This window comes from Rana temporaria, chromosome 2 (genome assembly GCF_905171775.1).
Source record: "Rana temporaria chromosome 2, aRanTem1.1, whole genome shotgun sequence".
In the NCBI taxonomy this organism is placed as follows: Eukaryota; Metazoa; Chordata; class Amphibia; order Anura; family Ranidae; genus Rana; species Rana temporaria.
In genome coordinates, this window is record NC_053490.1 from 81,347,099 (window position 1) to 81,372,804 (window position 25,706).

A 25,706-nucleotide genomic window follows, 5' to 3' on the forward strand; every position below is an offset into this window, starting at 1 on the left:
TGATTAGAAGGGTCTCATGTTAATTATTCTGATTGCTTCATTGTGGTAATTACCTCTTCTATATGCGGGGCCAAGCTGTCTAGATAACGTATTCTGTTACAACTAGTAATTACCATCACTGATGTCATTATCGAAAGAAATGTGTCTTCAGAGTCGGTGCCGAAGTGTCTGCCTATAATCTGTACGAGAGCCCCCAATGTGTGTGGAAAGGGGGTGGAGATTTCATTGTTCTTTGATTGAGGATTTAGCTTGTAAACTGCATATATACTGAGCAGCATGCTGCCATTAAAGTGTCTTGTTCCAGCAGTAAGCTTGGCTCATGTGTGGCTTATTGGGCGATTCCAGGAATATTCCTCCTCGTGGAATAATTGGGTGATTTTCCTTATGGGAAGAAGGGAATGCTTGACAGGGATATCATTCTAATACCGTCACAAATGGTTGGCAGCAGCGGGATTTTCCCTTCTACTCTCCTTTACACCCGGATTCCAAGCAGACACTGGAAGAACTACTGGAAGTTTGTGGAAGGATTGCTAGCAACAAAACCAAGCGGGTCATCATAGCAGAATTAATGGAGCTAGACCAGGAGAACTTGGTTGCAGCAACGCCAGCAGTACAAGAGATGGAGACACCAGTGATTCAGGAGGAGGAATCGCCAGCCAACAAAGTAATGAGAGAGAAGCTAGCATGGTTCGGTCCGAACCCAACTGCGGATGTGGTGCTGAAAGTGATGGACCTGTTAGCGAAGGAGGCTAAACAAATAAGACGCAGAGCTACAGTTAAAACTGGCAGCAGTCCAACAAGCAGCCGCACATTCTCCAAACAGTGAGTACAGCACAGCAGACACAAGGAAGATTCCGTTTAGCGCAGGGGTCTCAAAGTACCGGCCCGCGGGCCATTTGCTGCCCGCAGACCGGTTTTAAATGGCCCGCAGGCAGGGCGGGTGCCGCGGAAGTGTAGATCGAGGTGCATGAAGCGTCTGTCATAAGTTCACTTGTCTCTCATGTCACACTGCTACTCCCCGGCGGCCCCTCCTCTCTTCTCGTCCATCCCCATTTGCTTGTGACATCATCTGAGATGGACGAGGAGAGGGGGGGCTGCCGGGGAGTAGCAGCGTGACATGAGAGACAAGTGAACTTATGACAGACGCTTCCTGCGCTACTCTGCCTTTGATGAAAACAACAAGTAAATGCTGACCTGGCCCCTGTGTGCTCTCATGTGCCCTAATGTGCTCTCATGTGCTCTGATGTGCTCTCATGTGCCCTGATTGTGCCCCAATGTGCTCTCATGTGCCCTGATGTGCTTTCATGTGCCCTGATGTGCTCCCATGTGCCCTGACTGTACCCTCATGTGCCCTGACTGTACCCTCATGTGCCCTGACTGTACCCTCATGTGCCCCGACTGTACCCTCATGTGCCCCGACTGTACCCTCATGTGCCCCGACTGTACCCTCATGTGCCCCGACTGTACCCTCATGTGCCCCGACTGTACCCTCATGTGCCCCGACTGTACCCTCATGTGCCCCGACTGTACCCTCATGTGCCCCGATTGTACCCTCATGTGCCCCGATTGTACCCTCATGTGCCCCGATTGTACCCTCATGTGCCCCGATTGTACCCTCATGTGCCCCGATTGTACCCTCATGTGCCCCGATTGTACCCTCATGTGCCCCGATTGTACCCTCATGTGCCCCATGTACCCTCATGTGCTGGGCTCTGTACATCAGGGTACCCTGATGTGCTATCTGCCCTGTCCTGATGTGCTGTGCCCTGATGTGCTCTCATGTGCCCCATGTTCCCTGGTGTACTTGTATGTGCCCTGATATGCCCTGATGTGCTATGGGGCACATGAGAGCACATCAGGGAACATGGGGCACACCAGGGAACATGGAGAACATCAGGGCACATGGGGCACAGCACATCAGGACAGGGCACATGGCACATCAGGGTACAGGACATGGCACATCAGGACAGGGCACATCAGGGTACAGAGCACATGAAACAGCACATCAGGGTACAAAGCCCAGCACATCAGGGCACATGAAACAGCACATCAGGGTACAAAGCCCAGCACATCAGGGTACATGGGGTACCCAGATGTGCTGGGCTTTGTACCCTGATGTTCTGTTTCATGTGCCCTGTCCTGATGTGCTGTGCCCTGATGTGCCATGTCCTGTACCCTGATGTGCCATGTGCCCTGTCCTGATGTGCTCTCATGTGCCCCATGTTCCCTGGTGTGCCCCATGTTCCCTGATTGTGCCCTGATATGCTCTCGTGCCCCATGTGCCCTGGTGTGCTCGTATGTGCCCCGTTATGCCCTGATTGTGCCCCATGTGCCGTGATGTGGCCCATGTGCTCCATGTACCCTGATGTGCCGTTTCATGTGCCCTGTACCCCGATGTGCCATGTGCCCTGTCCTGATGTGCTGTGCCCTGGTGTGCCATGTCCTGATATGCCCTGCCCTGATGTGGCCTGTTGTGCTGTACCCCTATGTGCTGTGCTCTGATGTGCCCTGTACCCTGATGTGCTGGGCTTTGTACCCTGATGTGTGCTGTGCACTCATGTGTGCTGTTCCCTGTGCCCTGATGTGCTGTACCCTGATGGTGAGTGGTCAGTGTAGTGGTCAGGGTTATTAATGCGTTTGCTGACACCAGTACTGTTTTTGAAGTTTGAAAGTTTGCATGCGGCCCCCCATGGGATATGGAAACAGGTCTTGTGGCCCTCAGGTAATTTGAGGTTGAGACCCCTGGTTTAGCGCTTTTAAAGCTTTTGATGAAAAGGACTGTGAAATTGATAACTACCTGACAGATTTTGAGCGACAATGTAACCTGCACCGAATAGCTAGAGCAGAGTGGGTTACAATATTGTCAGGCAAAGCTTCTGATGCTTTGCGGACCGTGCCAGATCAGGATATCCATAGCTACGCCAGGGTTAAAGAAGTGCTCCTGGCTCGTTATGCAGTAACCCCAGAGTCCCACCGACAGAAGTTCAGGGACTCATGCAAAAACTACGAAAGACTCTTACGCAGAATGGGCATGCCAGTTATCCCTGTCGGCCTCTAACTGGGTTAACAGCAGCCAGGCCACCACCGCAGAGGACATTTTGCAACTAATGTCCTGGAGAAATTTTACAATCACATCCAGACGGATGTCAAAGACTGGGTGAGAGATCGCAGGCCCATGACTCTACCAGAGGCCGCTAAGTTGGCGGATGAATATGCGGATACTCGCAAGACAAACCAGGTCACACCTCGGGTACAACCTCCACGACCAACGGCGCCCTCACACCCACCAGCCGCTATATACCAACCTCCTAACAGACCGGTGACATCTAGCCCTCGCTATCCACGCCAGGAGGACAACGAACAACGCTGCTTCCGGTGCAAACAGCTGGGTCACTTCAAGCAGAATTGCCCCATGAACGACAACACCAGGTCAAATTGGTCTCAACCTGGGTACCGCCCACCAGCAGCAGCCCATTGTGTAGACTCGGCTTGGGATACCCAGGAGCTGGGTCAGGAAGAACCATTGGGCACCCCTTACGAAGCCCTCATGGTACAATTTGTTATTACGGACAACAGGGAACACCATTGTCAGCTGGTCATGGGTAACGGAAAAACCGCCTGGGGATTGTTACAGCCGGGTGGGCGACGGCCATGAGCCGGAGGGGCCCTGGAGGGAGCTGGGCAGAAAGAGGCACCGCCGGCTACCCTCCAAGAAGAAGAGGTCCTGGAAGCCGTATAACAAGCTGACCTGGGAGGAGAAGAAGCGACTGGAGAGGGAGTCGCAGCAGGCGTCCCAGATGCGGGCCGAGATGTTCGCCAAGGGCCCACCGGTGGCCCCTTACACCACCACCCAGTTCCTGATGATGAAGGACCACGTGGAGAGCCTGCAGGACATGAGCAAGCAGGAGCTGATCTGTGAGTACATGGAGCTGGAGGAGTGCATAAGGCGCATGGAGGAGGAGAACAACCGCCTGAGGTCACAGCAGGCCGACCCCCCCAGGCTCCATAAACTGGAGATGGAGAAGCTCAAAGAGGAGAACCGGCGGCTGCGGAGGGAGCAGGGGGTGGCTGACCCTATGGGGCACTGATCCAACCCCCCCCCCCCCCCGGACTCTGAGCACCAGTGCTACAGCATTTCAACAAATATAAATTTTTCTTTTTATGAATCTCCTGTGATTGTCACTTCAGAGCCATAACCTGCCCCTCCCATAGCGGGACACCTAGACGGCGGCGCACAGACCCATTCGCCGTCTTCACACTGACTTCTGGTGACTTTGCAGATCACACAAAGACTTGGGGACTGACCGGCGTGTGATCTGACGACCCGGTGGCATACCTGAGTCGGAAGCTGTTGCCAAGAGAGGTCAGTTATGCCAAACGGAGTTAACCTCGGACTAAAAGCTCTGAACCCGTCAACCCTACTGGACCAGGAAAGGTCCAACCGGGTTGCCGGAGCAGGGAGAAAAAGGGGGGCCTTTGTGAAGGATATGCTTCAGTTAATTCTCCCTGCTAGTAATGCTGTGTATGTTACAGGGTAATTGATCTAGTGTGTTGTGTGAAGAAGCCCTGTGTTTACTGTGATTAGAAGGGTCTCATGTTAATTATTCTGATTGCTTCATTGTGGTAATTACCTCTTCTATATGCGGGGCCAAGCTGTCTAGATAACGTATTCTGTTACAACTAGTAATTACCATCACTGATGTCATTATCGAAAGAAATGTGTCTTCAGAGTCGGCGCCGAAGTGTCTGCCTATAATCTGTATGAGAGCCCCCACTGTGTGTGGAAAGGGGGTGGAGATTTCATTGTTCTTTGATTGAGGATTTAGCTTGTAAACTGCATATATACACCGAGCAGCATGCTGCCATTAAAGTGTCTTGTTCCAGCAGTAAGCTTGGCTCATTTGTGGCTTATTGGGCGATTCCAGGAATATTCCTCCTCGTGGAATAATTGGGTGATTTTCCTTATGGGAAGAAGGGAATGCTTGACGGGGATATCATTCTAATACCGTCACAAACACAACCAGGAAGAGGGCAGGAAGTGTGTCAGAGGCGGGACACGTTTCGGAACAGCTCATTGGTTCCTTCTTCAGCCAGTGACCAGTCATCCACCATCTTGTAAGTGTTTTTAACCCCTATAGGGGATATTAAAAGTTTTGTATTTCTGCACTTAGAGGCACCTTGTTTGTTTTTCTGTTCCCAATAGAGATTGCTTGTCTCCCTGAGTGCTGCCTAAAGTGTGTGAAGATCTGCTACCCTCTCCAACACAGACTGTCGGGATTCAAATTCTTGGAGCGCCCTGGATATACACATTTTTCTGCTCTTGCTATATGTAGCCAATACATTTTTGCATCAAGAACTTTGGAATTGCCGCCTGTTCTCCTTTTTTTATTTTATTTAAGTTGTATTAAGTTTAACATTATACAAAATGTTCATACTTTACTCATAAAATATCAATTCCAGCCCCCCCCCCTTCCCATCCCCCTTTCTTTTACTTATATCCTGCCTTTCTACTTCCATTCTCTTCCTTAATCTTCTCCTCTCTGCATTCTTACACCTTCACGATCGCAGAATATTTCCTTAATAAAATACACATTTACGTTTTTGGTTGTAACATGACAAGTATGAATACTTTTTCAAGGCACTGTAGATAAATATTCCCCCCCCCCCCCATTTAACTTGGGGGTTGAAAAAAAACAAACAAAAAAAACAAACACATTCTTGGGTATTTTAAAGCGGGAGTTCACCCATTTATTAATTTTTTTTTTTCTCCCCTTAGATTCCTGCTCGTTCGGTCTAGGGGAATCGGCTATTTGTATTAAAATATGAGCAGTACTTACCCGTTTTCGAGCTGCATCTTCTTCCGTGTATGGGTCTTCGGGAGCGGGCGTTCCTTCTTGATTGACAGTCTTCCGAGAGGCTTCCGACGGTCGCATCCATCGCGTCACTCGTAGCCGAAAGAAGCCGAACGTCGGTGTGGCTCTATACTGCGCCTGCGCACCGACGTTTGGCTTCTTTCGGAAAATCGTGACGCGATGGATGCGACCGTCGGAAGCCTCTCGGAAGACTGTCAATCAAGAAGGAACGCCCATTCCCGCAGCCCATACCCGGAAGCGACGGAGAGGATGCATCTCGTAAACGGGTAAGTACAGCACATATTTTAATACAAATAGCCGATTCCCCTAGAGAAAACGAGCAGGAATCTAAGGGGAAAAAGTGCCCTCTAAGGGTGAACCCCCGCTTTAAGTATTCTGGATTTATATGAGGCACAGTAAAGGAGGGAGGGGTGGTAGAAACTAGTTTTTGCCTAGTGTGGGGCATTGAGCACCATTAGGTCCCTTACTACCTCCTGCACTTTCATATTGGCCAGTGAAGCTTACCATTATACTTATACTGATAGTCTATGTGGGCAGGGGGCTTAGCAGCAAGCTTTACAATTACCCAGACGTGTTGGAGCTTTGCCCATTTTACGGCCTGCTATTCAACCAAAACAGAGATTTGAGAAACTTTTTTTTTTATTTATTTATTTATTTTAGTTGTCATACATACAGAGAAATAAACAATTTCATTAATCCATCAAGCATACGAGTTCCAACAAATCCATTCAAAATCCAATTAACAGCATTACTCCCATCTTAAATACATTATCACAAAAAATAAAAATAAACTTGTTATTTGAGATAGTCCCCATTCTATGTTCTGTTAGACCTGTTTCTCTTGTATGCCCCGACAACATACTTTGCTAAGAAGAAAAACCTCTACATATCTGAAGAGGCGAAAGGAGAAAAGTAAGAAGCCCCATAAAAAGAAAAAAAATTCATAAAGAAGAGAGATGAAAAAAAAAAAACACTGATAGGGGAAGGAGTCGAAGTTGAAGGAAAAATGCATCGAAGTAAAGGTGAGTTTACTATACCATCATCCAAGGAAGTGAGGGCTCCCCAAAGGCCCCCACTCCTCTTTTTCAAGTACTCTCAGGAGCAAAAAGGAAACTCCCTTCCTCCGAGAATTTAAATGTATTCCATTGGCTCCAAGTTTCTAAATATGTCTTTCGATTTTGAGCCGATAGTAACAAATTCTCTATCCTATTAACCTCTTCAATTCATGTGACCCATGTAAGAATTGTGGGAGGGCACGTATCTCTCCACTGCCGTACGATACATGATCTAGCAGCGTTAAGATGGCGCCAAATTCATTTACTAAATGTTTTCCCCTGTATGTTTGAGACATGTAACAAAAATAAGGCTGGATCTTCTGGGAGGTTATACTCGAAAGACGAAAAGAACAGGGAGTATAGTCCCGTCTTCCTTCTGACACCTCCAACATTTGCCCGGGATCTCTGGAAAGAATTTGGGTGTACGGTACCATCTTATTATTTTAAAATGAGTTTCTTGGATTCTTGTGGAAATTGAAGATTTCAACGCAAGATTTACTATCTGCCTATGTTGTGCCTGGGTGAACGTGCTGTCTAATGTCATTTCCCACTTCCTTATATATGGAGGGACATAATCCACTTGGGGGGAACCAGTAGTGCATACATTTGCGGGATTAAGTGAGAGCAAGGCCCCGTCCCCTCGCATAGTTGTTCTAAGGGTGTCAATGTTTGTTGGAATCTGTCCGGAGGGAAACAAGGGTTCCCTACAATAGTGATGGGGTGGGTATTACTGCGCTTACCACAAGAGTGGGGGGGAGGGGAAAGGGAAGGGGTACAGCTGCTTCACTAAATAGTGTATCAAACCAGGAACAAATGGAGAATAAAGGGGTAGTGCATAGGGTCCATTTTGATGACACCCTATGTGGATACGACCAGAAAAGTGTACCTGGGTTTTTATGCTGTTACAGCAGTAAGGTAAGGGGACATCCTCACTTACTCTGAAGAAAACACCGGAAATCAACCCCTTTTTTCACGTCACTTTGGCATCTACACCAGCACTTTTATTTTGGATTTTGCCTGCTGCTATGTGTATAGTTATCTGCTGCATGGACATTTAACCTAGTTTATTACAGTCACTGGTGTGCTTTGCACGCTGTACACCTTATTGTGTATTAGTACGTTTGTTATTACTTATTTCACTATATGACACCAGCACTGTCACTCTGTATTGCTTCACATTTTTTCAGCTAGCTTTGGCTGCATTGTAGCACGTCTATTTTGAAGATATTTATTTGTATGGTATACCAGTATCATTCTTTATTATTGCCACTCATGATTAGTAGCCAGACTATTTTCCATATATAAGGATTTGCTACACTTCCTCTGCAGTGCACGTTATCCCATTCCCTACAATAGGGTACAAGGGGGAGGTGACAAATGATAATAAAGTGGTGGAACATATTTGCGAGGAAGTACACAGGGTAGGGCCCGAGGTTGGGTGCTTTTTGAGAGCGGAACTCAGGTCTCCAAAGCAGCAGACCGCCCAACGCAATTGAACCTCACACTGCGATTGCTAGATCTTTGGCCATATTTTAGCGCTTGCATGCCTACACCAGTCTACTAGTCGCGCCATATGAGCCGCCTAATAATATTTCTGTATATCTGGTACCGCTACCCCCCCCCCCATATTGTTTAGGCATTGTCATTAGACGGCGTTGAATTCTGGGCCTTTTATGGACCCAAACAAATTCAGTTATCTTATTAGTCTGTTTAAAGAATTATAGGGGTAAATGAATGGATAGAGTTTGAAAGAGATAATAAAAATGTCAATATTCCCTAAATTTTCCTATGTTACATCTACCGAACCAAGAGAAAGGGCCCTGATGCCATTTAGAAAGTAAGACTTTCACTCTACTCAGTAGAGGTCTAAAATTCCACTCAAAGGTTTGGTCCAATTTAGGTGGAATCAACGTGCCCAGGTATTTGATGCCTGTAGAGGTCCATCTAAAAACTTAAAATTAATTTTTAAGAAGTTAATTTGAGTCGTAGTCATAGATACACCCATTGCCACTAACTTGGACATATTAATTTTTAAATTGGACAGTGCACCATATTGGTCCAATTCTCTTAATAGGTTCGGCATAGATATAACAGGTTTAGTAAGGCAGAAAAAAAAGATCATCCGCATATGCAGATACTTTATGGTGTAAATCTCTGGTTATTAACCCTCTAATATCCAGGTTTTGCCTGACCTTACAAAAGAAATGGCTCTAAGTTGATAGCAAAAAGGAGTGGTGATAAAGGGCACCCTTGGTGGGTTTCCTGTTAGAGATAGAAAAAGGTTCAGATAGAACTCCATTTGCTTTTTTTTGTGCCTCCGGCCTTGTATATATGCTTGAGATCCACCCTACCATCCTCTCCCTTACACCGGGAACATAAAAGACCAATTGACCGGGTCGAATGCCTTTTCGGCATCCGTTCCCAGGAACACAGTGTTTTTTTTTAGAATGACCGGCTAAGTGGACTAGATTCAAAATTTTAATGGTATTATCATGAGCCTACCTCGTTGGGATGAAGCCTACTTGGTCGTGGTGTACTAATGCAGTCAAATGTGGTTGTATCCGTGTGGCTAATATTTTTGTAAATAACTTAAAGGGTCACTAAAGGAAAAAAAAAAAATGTGCTGAAATGACTGTTTACAGGGTATAGAGACATAAACGTTAACTGATTCCTTTTAAAATTATTAAAAATAGATTACATTCAATCATATAATGTGCCTGCAGTTTCACTTTCGTTTTTAAACTGGTTTCATGTTTCTGTGAAGTAAGAGACCCACAGAACAAAAACAAAACAAATCCAGGGCAGTGTTTTGTTTTTAAAATGAATCTGATTGGTTCTGAGGAGTTTTATACACACAGCTTGGACCACAGTCAAAAGCTGCCATGAGATTTTTCATAAGGAGTCAGACAAGCAGGAGGTGTGGAGATTAGAGCAGAATTACAGCTACTTCAAAGCAAAAACGAACAATGAGGACATGAAACAAGGACTGCAGTAAGGTAAAGGAAGCTATTTAGCTAAAAAAAAAAAAATTCCTTTAGTGATCCTTTAAGATCTACATTCTTGTACAAAGAGTTTTATTGAAAAGGTACATCAATAAACAGAAAAGAATACAAAGGAAAGAAAAAAAAACAGTGGTGGACACACCATAAACTATCAGACATCAGAACAGATAGTCCGTAAACCTGAGAGTAATCTGGCTTCTAGGAATCCAAAGTGAATCCAGAAGACCGGCAATATAATGTTCTCCAGACAGATGGCCTGCTAAATTAACCTAATGTTGGCTTAGGTAACATACCGGCTAACACGCCGGAGTAAATATAGAACTTGAAAGCAAAGTTGCTATACAATGCGCAACATTACAAAGAGAAAATTAAAAATAAAAAAATTAAGATAATACATAAAATAAAAAATAAAGAAAATAATAAAAAAAAAAAAAAAACTTAAAATTCAAGCAGGCAGATAGCAGAGGACATCTGTTTTTTTCAAATATAAAAGGAATAATGCATCCCGTGTCCAGGACCGACAGGACCAAGCCTGAGGGCCCAAGCCACAAAGAAAGGGAAGATGAAAAGAAAGAGAGAGTCAACTAGATAAGGAGTATGAGCAAATGGCAATAAAGAGAAAGAGGAAAAGAAATGGAGAAAAGAAAATAGAAAAAAAAGAAAGAAAGAAAAATAGAAAGAAAGAGAGAAGGGGGGGTCCACGGGGCGGGGGGAACAGAGACCTATCAAAGAGAAAGTAGTGTTGGGTTAAATCGTGAAGGGTGGTTATTGGCCACCCAGGGTTGCCATACCCTGAGAAATTTATCATGGGTATCTGCTAACACAGCAGTGAGTTTCTCATTAACCATAATATCATTAATGCAGTTTTTAACTGCTTCGAAACTGAGAACCGGGGTCTTCCAGGCCCTTGCAATGATCAATTTAGTTGCAGTAAAAACATGCGCCGCCAGTTGGCGTTCAGGGTGGAGAAGCTCCGTGATCGGTTTCCATAAAAGGGCCTCAAAAGGGTCCTTCTTTAGGTTGGAATCAAAGAGGTTGCGGAGCAACGCATAGACTCTAACCCACAATCTGCATACCCTGGGACAGGTCCACCAGATGTGTGCCATGGTACCCTCCTGAGAGCATCCACGGAAACACAAGGGAGAATAAGAAGGTATAAAACTCGCCAGTCTGGCCGGGGTATAGTACCACCTATAGAACACTTTATAAGCGTTCTCCTGAAAGAGAACATTGGTAGAGCATTTAGACAATGCCACAGTCATAGCCTGCCAATCTTCCGGATCGAGTTGCCTCCCAAGTTCAGCCTCCCACTGAAGGTGGTAAGGTCTCAAGGGCGGTCTCCTAGAGTTGATAATCGCTGTATAGATGAGAGATATGAGTCCCGGGGAATGGGGGCGTGATCTACATAAGCTTTCAAAGGGGGTCATAGTATAGGGGGTAGGTTGTGATCTTATCAGGCTCTGGAGGAAATGTCGAAGTTGCAAGTAACTATAGTGTTCCCTGAGGGGAATATCGTGGGAGGAACGTAAAAGTGAATACGAAATAATCTTGGTTGGGGAGAGCATAGAATGAACGTCTACAAAGCCATGTTCAGTCCACCATGCAAACTGTAAGGGGTTGTCCCGACCTGGTGGAAATAACGGGTTATGAAGGAGACGAAGTAACGGCAAATGGGGGGAGATCAAACCCGCAGAATATTTAACCGCGTCCCACAACCTAAGGGAATGGGCCAGACAAGGACCTATAGAGGACGGGCGATGCGCACGAGGGAGCCATGGAAGAGAGGCTAAAGGTGTTGGGTTAGAATCCACCAAGTCAAAAGTAGCCCACAGTGGCATTTGCTGTTTCTCATGAAGGCGAGACAGCGGAGCGATACCCGCCGCAGTATAGTAGGCATGCAAATTAGGAACCGAGAGGCCGCCATTAATTCTGCGTGCAAAAAGCACTTGCCTCTTAATCCTGGGCCTTTTGGGGCCCCAGATAAACTGCATAATTTTACGTTGGTGAATTCTAAGGATGTGAGAGGGTACCTGAACAGGTAAAACCCGAAAAAAATAAAGCAATTTCGGAAGATAGGTCATACGTACCGTCGCCACCCTCCCGAACCAAGAGGTGAGCATAGCTGTCAGTTTGCCAAACAAAGAAGGAAAGTTGGCTCGGTAGAGTTCGGAATACTTCGGGGTAAGCTTAATCCCTAAATAGGGTAATGAGGTCAACCACTGAAAAGGGAACGCAGACTGTAAAGAATCTAAATCCGAGGGGCAAATATTGATAGACATTGCCTTCGACTTTGCCTGGTTGACAGCCAAGCCGGAGAGCAAGGCGAAAGAATCCAAAAGTGACAACAAATTGGGGAGAGAAATTCTGGGTTTGGTGATGGTCAACAGAATGTCATCAGCAAATAATGACAATTTGTGCGAGGTACCCGCCACCTCCACCCCTGACACGTCCGGATGGGATCGAACGGCCTCGGCCAGAGGCTCAAGAGCCAGGACGAACAGGAGCGGGGAAAGCGGGCAGCCCTGCCGCGTCCCCCTCCTAATAGGGAAGGTGGACGACTCAAAACCATAGTACCGAACTTTAGCTTGGGGGGAGTCATAGATAGCTGAAATCCAGCTCAGAAAAGAAGCACCAAAGCCATAATGGCTAAGGACTTGTGTCAAATAAGGCCAAGACAATGTGTCAAAGGCCTTATTGACATCGAGGGACAAAAACATTGTTTCCAGGGACCTGGCATGGACAATATGTTGAATTTGAAGAAGCCGTCTAATCGCATCTCCCGCTTGTCGATGAGGGACAAATCCCACCTGATCTTTCTTTATTAGGCGTGGGAGAAAAGAATTCAGGCGAGTGGCCAATATCTTAGTCAAGATTTTCATATCAATATTTATTAATGAGATTGGCCTGAAATTAGCCCAAGAGGAATGGTCCCTATCCGGCTTCGGGATCATTACAATGTTAGCGGTCAGCAAATCAGGCGTGAACGACTGGCCCTTCGTTATGGAGTTGAACATGGCCGCCAAATGTGGGGCCAGGACGTCCGCTAGCTTCCGATAATACAAGGCCGTGAAGCCATCCGGGCCCGGTCTCTTGCCAATCTTCAAGTCCTTAATACATTGAAGAACTTCCTGGACCTGGATATCACGGTCCATCAAAGACTTATGTGTGTCTGATAGAGAAGGTAAGGATAAGCTAGACAAGAAGGTGTCTAGACCTTGAGTAGATGAGTGAGTAGGGGGGGGAGTAAAGCTTCGCAAGACGGTGGCGGAATTCATCTAATATCCGTTGTGGATTACCCGTGAGAACGTTGTGGCGGGTACGCAGGCGTATGGGAGTAAATTTAGGGGCGAAGGTTCGGAGTCTATTAGCCAGCATCGCGTTAGGTTTATTCGCCTTGGTGTACCACTTTTGGCGAGCCCAACGTAAAGTGCGTTCGGCTTCGTCAGTTAAGCACAGATCCAAGTCCGTACGGGCCGCATCCAAAAGCCTGCGATTCGCCGGGGAAGGAGCCTGCTTGAAGGCCGTAGACAAGACCTCCAATCGTTGCTCCAGAGCACAACGAGCTTGAATACGCTCTCTCTTACGGTGCGACGCTATTCGAATCACATGGCCCCGGAGGACCACCTTATACGCTTCCCACAACGTCACTGGGGAAGAGACAGTTCCCGTGTTGAGATTAAAATAGTCCTTAGAAGCTTCTTGAATATCTTTAAGAATTGCTTTAAAAGATAGGAGAGAGTCGTTCATGACCCATGGGGCAAATTGCGGTTTGCTAAGAAGAGAGTGACATACTGTCAAAACAGGATCATGATCCGACCAAGGGGCCGCTAAAATGGAAACCGAGTCGACTAAGATCTACATTCAATAATGAGATGGGGCGATAGCTGCCACATACTGATGGGTCCTTATCCTCCTTCGGAATAACGGTGATATGTGCTTTCAGGGTTTCTGGAGTAAATCCTGTCCCATTGCATTAAAATGTTTGTACCATCTGCTTAACTAACTGAGGGAAAAATGTCTGGTAGTATTTAAAGGATCACTAAAGGAATTTTTTTTTTAGCTAAATAGCTTCCTTTACCTTACTGCAGTACTGGTTTCATGTCCTTATTGTTCGTTTTTGCTTTGAAGTAGCTGTAATTCTGCTGTGATCTCCACACTTCCTGCTTGTCTGGCTCCTTATAACCACAGTACTGGGAGCTTTTCACTGTGGTCTAAGCTGTCATTACTGTGTGTCTAAAACTTAACAGAACCAATCAGATTCATTTTAAAAACAAAACACTGCCGTGGATTTGTTTGTTTTTGTTCTGTGTGTCTCTCTAGTTCACAGGAACATGAAACCAGTTTAAAAGTGAAATTAACCTGCAGGCACATTATATGATTGATTTTTATCTATTTGTAATCATTTTTAAAAGGAATCAGTTAACTTTTATGTCTCTATACCCTGTAAACAGTCATTTCAGCAAAAAAAATGTTTTCCTGTAGTGACCCTTTAGGTGTAAAGCCATCCGGACCCTGAGCTTTCCCGGGTTTGGATGTCCTGATGTCCTCTTGCGATTCCTCTAAAGTTATTGCAATGTCAAACTCTTCTCAAATCTGTTCTGTCAATTGAGAAATACCTGAGAAATATATTCCTCCATGTTATTTTGAGGTTGTAAGCTAGTAGGCAAATGATATAAAGATTAGTAAAATATACAGAAGATCGAGACAATCTGGAAGGGGAGGTGTACCTTTCTACCTTCGAGAGACTTTTAGCAGCCTCTCAAACCTTCCTAAGCACCGGCACTTCACACCTACAGCAGCTTGCCTTCCCTCCCCAGTATGACATGACAGTCTCTTAAAAACAAGGTATATAATTACCACAGCAATCTACCTCTACATATAAGCTAGTTGATAGCAGGGTGTATTTTTCATATATACAGTGTGTGTGTGTGTGTGTGAGATCTAGGATGGATCCCCCATTTGTCATGAGCACACATTCTTGTTATAGAAAATAGCTTTCAATGTTCACCCAAATACTCAAAGTACTAGACAGTCCTTCAAGATAAAAATTAGGGCCTACAAATAGCAGCTTCCACTTCATTGTTCTACTATTTATAAGCCGACAACAGCAAATGTACAAAAGTTAAAACAGTCTTGTGAGGGATAAATATGCAGCAATATCCAGTTTAACCAGTTCTTCAGTACATTCCCATTCCGATCAAAAATGTACAATAATGTGTTCATGCAATACTCTAAAACAATTTACAACATGTATAAAATGTAGATTTGATAAAGAATGGCTACATACAACTACTAAAAATAGGCAGACTGTAGCAGTTTTCTGCAAAACTAACACCGTCATCCTCACGGGAGGGTAACATGATAGGTTCTAGAATTCAGGATCAACTCAATCATGTCTAATGAATTACCTGCATGGTTATAATCCTCAGTTCTAAAGGGAAACAACAACTTTGCTAAAGTGTATCGGATACACTTTAGCAAAGTTGTATCCTACCTGCCCTACGCTGTACCTCAATGGGAGAATTTAGAATGCTGTTATAAGAGAAGTATGTTGTTTTTTTGCAGGTTTATACTTACCTAGGTGGATGATGCATCTGTCCCTAGGCACCTCTACGCTGAGAACCGATCGATCATGGCTGATGGCTCGGTTCTCATGGTTACCTGAGCAGAGATCTGCCGACTGTCAATCAGCTCTCCTGCTCTGCTCACTAGAGCGGGGAGCTGTGGAGGGGCAGGGAACAGCCATCTCAGGCTCTCAGTGGCTCGCTGAAAGGCTGAGATGGGCATCAGTCCAGGCACCTGGCGGGTCCAGACTTTGTTGCAATGACGTGGTGCCTGTGTTTTATTGAGATGGTTCCCCTATCGAATAGGGTCCAGCCTCAACTTCGCAGGCACAGCGCAATTGGAGCCGACAGAAATCTCAGAGGCTGAACAGCTGTAGACGGAGAATGCGCAATCAACACGGCGCTCGCTCCCGTGGCTCGGGGCTGGGTATACTCGCCGCGAGCTCTATACAGCAAGGGACGGATGCTTTTCTCAAAGGGGGGGATATCGCTCTATACAGCAAGGGGCGGATATGGTTAGGAGGAGGAGACAGAGGAGAGAACACAGCAGCCATGGGCGTCTTTATTACCAGCAAAGCAGTAAGTTACTGAGCACATTGTCACTACATGCAGCCCTAGCCTGCCACTGTACCACCCCAACCTGCCATATCTTATGCCTCCAATTTCTCCAAAGCGAAGCTTCAAGCAAGCTTTGCCATAGACTTCTATGGAGGCTTTGAAGACACTTTGAAGCACCACTAAAGTAAAATGGGGTATAATTTTTGAAGCAAAGCCAAAGCCAAAGCAAATGCAAAGTGTAAACAGGACTGTAAGCTAACCATTCTATTTAGTAACCGGGTTTTTGACTGGCGTTCAGAGAGCCTTAAAGCGTGTCCGAAGCCATGTTTTGAAGCAAGTCAAATGACCTAGGGCAGTGGTTCTCAACCACAGTCCTCAAGTACACCCAACAGGCCATGTTTTGGGAATTTCTCTTAGATAAAATAGCTGTCTAAAATACCAAGTCATTAACTCTGATTTAAAGCACCTGTGTAAAATAAAGGAAAACCTGCATACAGGGCCTGTTGGGGAAGTTTAGGACTAAGGTTGAGAACCACTGACCTAGGGCACCCTGCTGATGATCCTTCCACCCAGCTACTGCCTTTGAAAGATGGCTATGACAGGATTACACCGTTTCTCACTAGGACAGGTAACAGAAAAATAAACACGAACATGCTGTAGAAGGTTTGGGGTAAAAATTGGTTTGTGCCTGTATACACACACACACACACACACACACACACAAGCTTCCGGTTACATTTTCATAGAAATAACGGGCAGAAGGGCACCGGTCTCTTGGGTGGCAAAAAAAAAAAAAGACACCTTTGCACACCCTATACATATACACATTTCAAGCCTGACTTGAAATGTGTGAAAATCATTTAAAGTATTCTGAGGCAGAACATACAAAATAGTATAGTAGTGAAGAATAGCAGAGAATCAGCATGGGTTTATGAAAGGTAGGTCACGTCGAAGATTCATCAGTTTTTATAAGGAGATAAGCATAAATCTGTATTTCAGAAACGTTATTGATGTAATATATCTGGATTTTGCTAAAGCATTTGATACCGTTTCCCATAATAGCCTGGTAGGAAGTCAAGGATGCGAGGATAAGGGATAGACGATTGCACATGAAAAAATTATTAGAATACAGAAGCAAAAAAGGAAGTTGTGAAAAAAGAACATCCTCAAAATGCACTAAAAACCACAATGGTGTACTACCACAGGGATAGGTATCTGACCCAGTTCTTTATAAAAAATGTGACAACGGAGATCTATGGTCACTGCCTACACTTTCATTTTTATAACATTAGCATTGTAAATAGCAATGCAAACAATAGTTAAATTCTGAAAATACAATTAAAACTTACTTAAAAAAAAAAAAAAATCTCCCTTCCTGTTGAGTGCTGCCTGTCTGCTGGCAATCTCTTTTCACAACTTTCTGGATTCCCTGCATGCTTTGCAGCTTCTCCCCTGATGTTTACTTTCAATTTTTAAAGGATTACATATCCCATGGTACCATGCTGCCTACAAACTGTGATTCCTGTATTGACTCTACCTCCTAAAACGCCTCCTGTCAGCACCTCTGTAGGTCAGAAGGCAGGTTCTGTAAAACGTGATACAGCAATGCCTGTTGACAGGGTATAGTGAATATGTTTCGCAGAATTCAAAGTAGTAAGTAGGGTTGTCCGGATACCACTTTTTTAGGACCGAGTACAAGTACCGATACTTTTTTTTAAATGTGTCCCCAAATGCAGCCATGTCCCCCCCATATATCCAGCCATGTCCCCCCCCCCCATATCCAGCCATGTCCCCCCCCCCATATGCAGCCATGTCCCCCCCCCCCATATGCAGCCATGTCCCCCTTACCGTACATGCTGCCGCTTGGTTAATACAGGCGGGAAACATTACAGCTTTCATTTGAATAGCTGTAGTCTTTCGCGCTGCGCTGCGTATAGACACTCCCCCTTGCTCGGGATTGGACAGTTCACCCGAGCAAGGGGGAGTGTCTATACGCGGCGCAGCGGGAAACACTACAGCTATTCAAATGAAAGCTGTAACGTTCTCCGCCCGTATTAACCAAGCGGGGATGCGGCGCAGCGGCGGGATGCGGGGGGGGGTCGTATTCTATTTCGGTATCGGGGGTATTTGCGGGAGTACGAGTACTCCCGCAAATACTCTGAATCGGTCCCGATACCGATACTAGTATCGGTATCGGGACAACCCTAGTAGTAAGTGTGTGGGGGTTCTTCACAAAGTAAGTTTACAAACCTCAAGATCATTCAGATTAAATTGGTAGTAAACTTATCTGGCTTATCTGTAGGTACAGTAAATATCTGTTAAATGTGCACATTTTGGAAGATACTCTAATGTGTAGCACTTGGTAACGTCACCAGCACATGCGCATTGCGCCCTCAATGGGCAGCACACTTGAATATTGATTGTTGTGTTTGGATTGTGTGCCACTAGTGCCATTTCCCTAATAAATCACATGTATTTTCACTTTGTTTTTAGTCTGGTCTTCTCCATAGAGATCCACAAATATCTGATCACATTTGCGCCACAAGATACCAGCATTTAATTTCCTAAAACCACCAGAAGAAGGTGAAGGAAACCTGCTATGCCACTGAACTCAACCAAAAGGCATCTGGAAAAAAAAGAAATACACATTTTTATTTATTTTTTTGTAATTAAACCAGGGGTGCTGCAAGCGGATGGGGCCAGAAGAATAGAAGGGGAGGAGCTGAATCCAGAGTTTGGATTAAAGCAGTGTTTCTCAATTCCAGTCCTCAGGCCCCCCCAACAGGTCAGGTTTTCAGGATTTCCCTCAGATGAAAAGGCTGTGGTGATTACTAAGGCAGTGAAACTGATCAAATCACCTGTGCAAAATAATGGAAATCCTGAAAACCTGACCTGTTGGGGGGGCCTGAGGACTGGAATTGAGAAACACTGGATTAAAGCAAGGGTGCCCAACTGTTGCTGACAGTTACAAGCATGACTCCCAAAGGCAGAGGCATGATGGGACTTATAGTTCTGCCACACCTGGAGGACCACAGGTTGAGCACCCATGGATTAAAGTCTAAATATATTCAACGGTATAAAAGGGTTTGCACATTAAAGCGGAGTTCCGGCCACAATTTCACTTTTTAAATATAAATACCCCTGTAATACACAAGCTTAATGTATTCTAGTAAAGTTAGTCTGTAAACTAAGGTCCGTTTTGTTAGGTTGTTACAGCATTTAGACACTTTATAAAATAGAAATTGACTGGGGCCATCTTAAGTGTGGGCATCATGAAGCCAGACTGTATGACTTCTGGATTTCAGCCTTGCACATGCTCAGTGCTGCACAAGCAGTGTCAGATCAGGTTTCAGCACCTGTGCTGTCAAAGTCACATGATTCTTTGAGACTGGGGAGTGCACAGACTCCTGGAAAGTTACACCCACTACATTCCCAGGAGTCTGTGCGGTGTAGGTTAGGAAGCATTAAGCACCTAGGTGCAGGAAGATTAACTATTCTGCCTAGCAACAACACTTTGAAGGCATCTAAAAAAAAAATGTTTTTTCGTAAAGGACTAATGACATTTTTTTAAAACTACTGATGTAATGTTATATTTATGGGTGGAACTCCACTTTAACCTTTCATTCTAGGCACTGTACAAAAAGGACAAAAGGGAAAATCGGTTGCATATGTAGAAAAGATTTTACAATTAAATTTTTAAAGACGTTCCTTACTGATAAAGGTGGTTAAAGCGGTAGTTCACCCTCACTGGCTTGATTTTACCATCGAGACAGGCATTGCAGCGCGAGCTACAGTATGCCTGTCCCGATTTTTTTAACCCCGGACTCACCTTGTAATCGGAGATCGTAGATTTCGGCTCCCGCGGGGAATGGGCGTGCCTATGGAGAGGGAGGATGATTGACGGCCGGCCCTGGCACGTCACTCTCCCCGAAGACAGCCGGAGTAGGTCTCGGCTCTTCACGGCGCCTGCGCACAGGCTATGCGCAGGCGTCGTGAAGAGCCAAGCCTATTTCGGCTATTTCGGGAGAAGCGTGACGCGCCAGAGCCGGCCGTCACTCATCCTCCGTCTCCATAGGCACGCCCATTCCCCGGTATCTTCGATCTACGCGTACAAGGTGAGTACGGGGGTAAAAAATTCGGGACAGGCATACTGTAGCTCGCGCTACAATGCCTGTCTCGATGATAGGGTGAACCCCCGCTTTAAGCTTTTAAATGGTTCAGCACAGCAAACACCATAAAAAAAATAAAAAATTTAAGTTACAGGAGAGATTGCCAAATGTTCAGTGTGCATGAGGCCTGATGCCGCGTACACACGATCATTTTTCAGCATGAAAAAAACGTTTTTAAAAAACGTCATTTAAAATGATCAGGTTCTGAAAAACGACAAGAATTTTTTTTTCAAACATGCTGCATTTTTTAACGTCATTTTAAACCATGTCGTTTTTCGTGTTGTAAAAAATTATCGTGGGGGCTAAAACGACGTAAAAAACCCGCACATGCTCAGAAGCAAGTTATGAGACGGGAGCGCTTGTTTTGGTAAAACTACCATTCATAATGGAGTAAGCACATTCATCACACTAACAGACAAAAAAAGCGCGAATCGTCTTTTACCAACACGGAATCAGCTAAAGCAGCCCCAAGGCAAATGGAACTTCCCCTTTAAAGTGCCGTCATACATCACCACGCTTTGCTAGATCATTTTTTAAAAAAACGATGGTGTGTAGGCAACATCGTTTTAATGATGAAGTTGGGAAAACGTCGTTTTTTTAGACATGCTGAAAAACGATGGTTTTCAGTCATGCTGAAAAATGATCGTGTGTACGCGGCATTAGTCTCTGCCTCAACCCTCTGCAAAAATAAAAGCCAAAATCAGACTGTTTTATTTTTTGAGTGGGAGGGCCATTTCTTTTTAAAAAAATTCCCCACCTACCCTTTCACCTTGGATCAAAGTAGTTCAGGGAGCATTTTCAAAGACGGACCGACTTGTGTTAGACCATAGGGAAACATTTATTTTCACTCCCAATGTTGACGTGTTTGTTGTGCCAGTGTGAACCCAGCCTGAGGCTGGGTTCACACTACTACACTACTTTCATCCTACTTTGCTCTGCTACATTTATCCTACATTGGTCCTACATCCATCCTACTTTCATGAACAGGATACTACTTTGGTCCGACTTCAATGATATTCAATGGGCCTGAAGTAGGATCAATGTAGGACCAAAAGTAGTACAGGGAGCATTTTCAAAGTCGGACCGACTTGTGTAGGACGCTACAAGACGCTCTCATAGGGAAACATTGAGCACAGAGCAAAGTAGGATGAAAGTAGTGTAGTAGTGTGAACCCAGCCTTAAGGAGTCTTCTGTACCTGCCAATAGGTAGTTTGGTCCCCAAATCATGAGAAAATTGCTCCAGCTGTCCCAGGATTGAAAGATGCCTTCTCCACACTGCCTGTTTAAGTTCTTTCCACAGCTTTGTAACACTGGCCAGTATGTTTCATTCCAGAATTTCCCGATAGTCTTGACATGTCATTGTGCCCTGCACAGATTCAAGGCACCCTGTGCCAACACACAGCAAAGCGGCTCCAAAACATAACTGAGCCTCCTCTATGTTTCACAGTAGGTACAGCGTTCTTTTCTTAGAAAGATTAATTTGTTTTGTCTGTGCACTTACAGCTGACTTGCCAACAAAGCTTTAGTTTTGTCTCATCTGTCTAAAGGACATTCTCCCAGAAGAATTGTGGCTTCTCAATATGCTTTTTTGCAAAATCCAAACTGGCTTTTTTATGTTTTCCTTTTGACATTGAAGTCTCCAGGGTCTTCTTCCTTTGAGCCCACTGATGCTCAAAAAGTGATGGATGATGCGATCAGACACAGATGTACCTTGACCTTGGAGTTGAGCTAGTATCTCTTTGAATTTTTTTTGTGGCTTTGTCTATCATACACACTGTCCTTTTCTGCATTCTGGGGTACATTTTTATTTTGCAGTCATACCCAGGAAGGATGGCAAAACTCCCATGAACCTTGAAGTGTTACTAAACCCACAACAGTAAAATTAGTCTGTATATGCAGTAAAGCATGATTGTTATACTCACTGCGGAACCTAAGGGGTTAATCCTCTGCATTGTGTAAAAAGGCTGTTTGATTCTGTCTTCTCTGATCCTCCTTCTTCCACAGTCCCCAATCCATCTGCTGATAGTACAGAACCTTGGGAGTCACTCTACACATGCAGTCTTTCTCTGCAGTCTGATCGGTACTGTATATGAATGGCTAGGAGTCTAGGATGTACTATGTTTCATTCACAAACTAACACATAGTAAACACAGTTTACTATGTGTTAGTGATGAAAGAACACAGAAGCGATGGGTAGTGATTGCCGATCTCGATTCAACCCCCCTGATGATCTCCAATGCAGGGTTTGCTGATTCTTTCATATAACAAGTGGAGAGACTATCTGCTCACTCAGCTGTCAAAAGAAAATATCCGGGCAGTCGGCCAAGTTCTTAACAGAAAACATTGTAACTAATGCTTCCTTTTTAGATCAAAAAGGGATACACTTCTTTGTGTAAAGACAGTCTGCCAAGTTTGTAACAACATGAAACATTGTAACTAACTTCCTTCTAAGAGCAAATTGTGTGTAAATGCAGGAAGTTAAGCCACTTAAAGCCAAAATCTTTTTCCGACACTTGCTTCTTAAGTTAAAATCAATATTTTTTGCTAGAAAATTATTTGGAAACCCCAAACATTATATATATTTTAGCAGAACCTAGGGAATAAAATGGCAATTGCTGCAATATTTTATGTTGTACTGTATCTGCCCAGCGGTCTTTCGAATGCAATTTTTTGGGGGAAAATACACTTCAATGAATAATTAAAAATAAAAAAAAAACAGTAAAGTTAGCCAAATTTTTTCTCTTTTAATGTGAAAGATGATCTTACGCCACGAGAATCGTGATCTATGTTCCAAGCAAAAAAATTATGATTTTCATTTTAGCCAGAATTGTGCAGCTCTAGGTCTGGTGCTAGAATAGTTGCTCTCTTCCCGGCATGCGCAGCGATATGCAACGCGTATCGTAATCAAACTTTTCATATGTAGGCGGCCCTGCTGCGCGTGTTTACGTTTGTACGCATGTTTATGTGGGGGGATGGGTGGGACCGGCTTTCCCCAAATTAGGTAGGGTAGGCAGTACACTTTGGTGAGGGTGTGTCAGCCACACCTCTTGACCATTGACCTCCTGGGACCTGCCTTCTGATCTTTGACCCTGGGGGGTCCCTATTCCAATTCCTGAGTCCTAGACTTGTTCTTCAAGGGGAAACCCTAAATCCAAACCTAACTCCAAGCGCCTTCCCCAACTTATTCATTCCCCAACTTAGTTGGGGTAGGCGGTACACTTTGGTGGGGGGAGTCAGCCACGCCTCTTGACCACTGACCTCTGGGGGAGGCCCCTATTCCAATCCCCGAGTCCTAGCCTTGTTATTCAAGGGGAAACCCTAACCCCAAACCCCTATGTGATGATGTTTTTGGTGTCAGGTTCTCTTTAATAAAGACAGCCAGGGTCTAAAAGACTTTGCATGTCTCTCCCTGTGCTCCACTGAATGTAATGTAATGCACATCATAATGCATTACAATCTTTCCTGGCCTTGATGGCAGGGAAAACTATCAACAGGGACAGGAAGTGAAGTTACACGTCACTTCCGGGTCAACAAGAAGAAGGGAGAGGAGAGCGGCTAGCTCCCTTCCCTCCCCTCTACTCGGCAGCACCTGCTATGCGGGTCTGACATACATATCGGGGGGGGGGGGGTTGTGCGCACCAGGGTTGTGTGGGGCATTCGGCACTCATGGATGTGTTGGTTTCCTGTTAAACTTGAGGGGACCATTTCTCAGGGTCAGAGCATCACAAGCAGCGAGAGGGTTTTACAGCTATGCCCTCTCCCTGAGTAATATTTGTGTAGCAACAGGGTTGCTTTAAACACTCTAATTTCATAACTGCATGGATATTCATATGCCCCCCTATAAAATCATACATCTATTCAATGCCTAGATCCCTATATAAATGAAAATAAAAAGGAGCACATTAAGAGGATCACTATGGAATGCGGCATGTTAATGAACAATATTGATGGATTGTCTTGTAGGAATGTCAGCATTAGAAGATGTCACCTCCTAGAATGAGCAAGAACAGATGATACATGTGCGCAGACCATTATATAATAATACAATCTAACCTCAATGAGCGCATGGGGAAACATCCAAGCAAATGGGTTTTTATCAGCCAAAGGCAAGAAGTAGGTTTTTTTCAAATAAATTTTTTCAGTGTATAATTGCATTTTAGAATAAAACAATTACAGATATCTTATAGGTTAAAATTGTGTTCTGTCTTCACCAGCACTCCAGAGGTACATTAGTGAACACCGAACAGGCAATTTTCAATCACACTCCACTGCCGCCAAAATCATCCCCAAAGGTTGAATAGATAAACAAGGCAAACTATGGGGTGGTGGTGGGGGGGTCACAGCTTCTGACCTCTCTATTTGCCTTGGAAAGTATTGAAGCCACTGGACTAGCAAGATGACCAGGCTGTCTATTGGTAGAAGTTTCAATGGGAATAACAGGCTAAGAGAAATGTGTATATTCTTGAACTCATCACTGCAATCTTCTTTGTAACTTTGCCTGAACGCACAGACATTGCATAAGCAGTTCGCTCTTCATTCTCTACATAAAGGGAACATACTCATATAGGACAGTCAGCAAGATGTAAAATATCTGTGTGCAATAACCAAAGCTTTCAATGGTCAAATTGCTTATTACAGCCCCTTAGGGAGGGCATACGGTACTTATGCATACATAGCACACTGGATGTTTTTAATGTGGCCGTTAGGGGTGTCTGGCATTTTTTTTCCTGCCTCTAAAAGCCCCTGCATGTTAGCTTGTACACATTAGGCATTTAAAAGGGGTTGTGAAGTAGTGGCATTTAGAGGCAGAAGAAAAAAAAAAAAAACACTGCCAGCGAGTCCATGAACATCAGCATTTAAAAAAAAAAAAAGCTTGTGGCGCGTTAACACTAGGCAAGTTTAGCACTTGAGTGCCAATCCTGGCCAATTAAATTAATTAACATCCAAGCGCTTAATGGTCCTAAAACACATTTATAAGCATCAAATACATTTTCTACCAAAAACCTGCTGTCAGGAAAAAAGACGTGTAGGAGAAATTGCCAAATGTCCAGTGTGCATGAGGCCCCACTGTCACAAGCCACATGTGAAGTTGTGTGTGGCCATCCACTGAGCTTAACCCTACACGTATAGGCAGAAGAAACCCCATCAGGAGAAAACTGTACCACCTTAAACCTTTGGCAAGAGTCTAGTGTAAATTCCTTGACAGTGATATCATACCAATCATACTTTATAGCATTTACGTATGGGGGCCGTCAACCTACCCATATGTCTCCAATAGAAATCTTCTGTCTGGAATTCTGCAAATAAAATTTCCTTTACTGTTCGCAGTACAGAAAATAGCACTATCATACTGGGACCAGGGCCATCTTTAAAGCAGAGGTTCACCCTAAAACACTTATACACCTTTACATCCAGCATACTAACGACAGCTACAGTATGCTGGTATATTTTTTTTTGTTCGCTGTACATACAGTTTTATACTTCT

At 44.6% G+C, this 25,706-nt stretch overlaps 1 protein-coding gene across 2 annotated transcripts in view; it reads right to left on the reverse strand.

Annotated features, from left to right (window-relative positions):
• Positions 1–25,706, reverse strand: part of B3GLCT (beta 3-glucosyltransferase) — a 604,827-nt gene that overhangs the window by 574,352 nt on the left and 4,769 nt on the right. The window contains exon 2 of one of the 2 annotated variants that reach the window (XM_040340454.1): positions 19,454–19,456. The exons of the other annotated variant lie outside the window; for it this stretch is intronic. Coding sequence (XP_040196388.1) covers positions 19,454–19,456 — 3 coding nt within the window. The remainder of the gene's footprint in view (positions 1–19,453; positions 19,457–25,706) is intronic. 2 annotated transcript variants of the gene reach the window in all.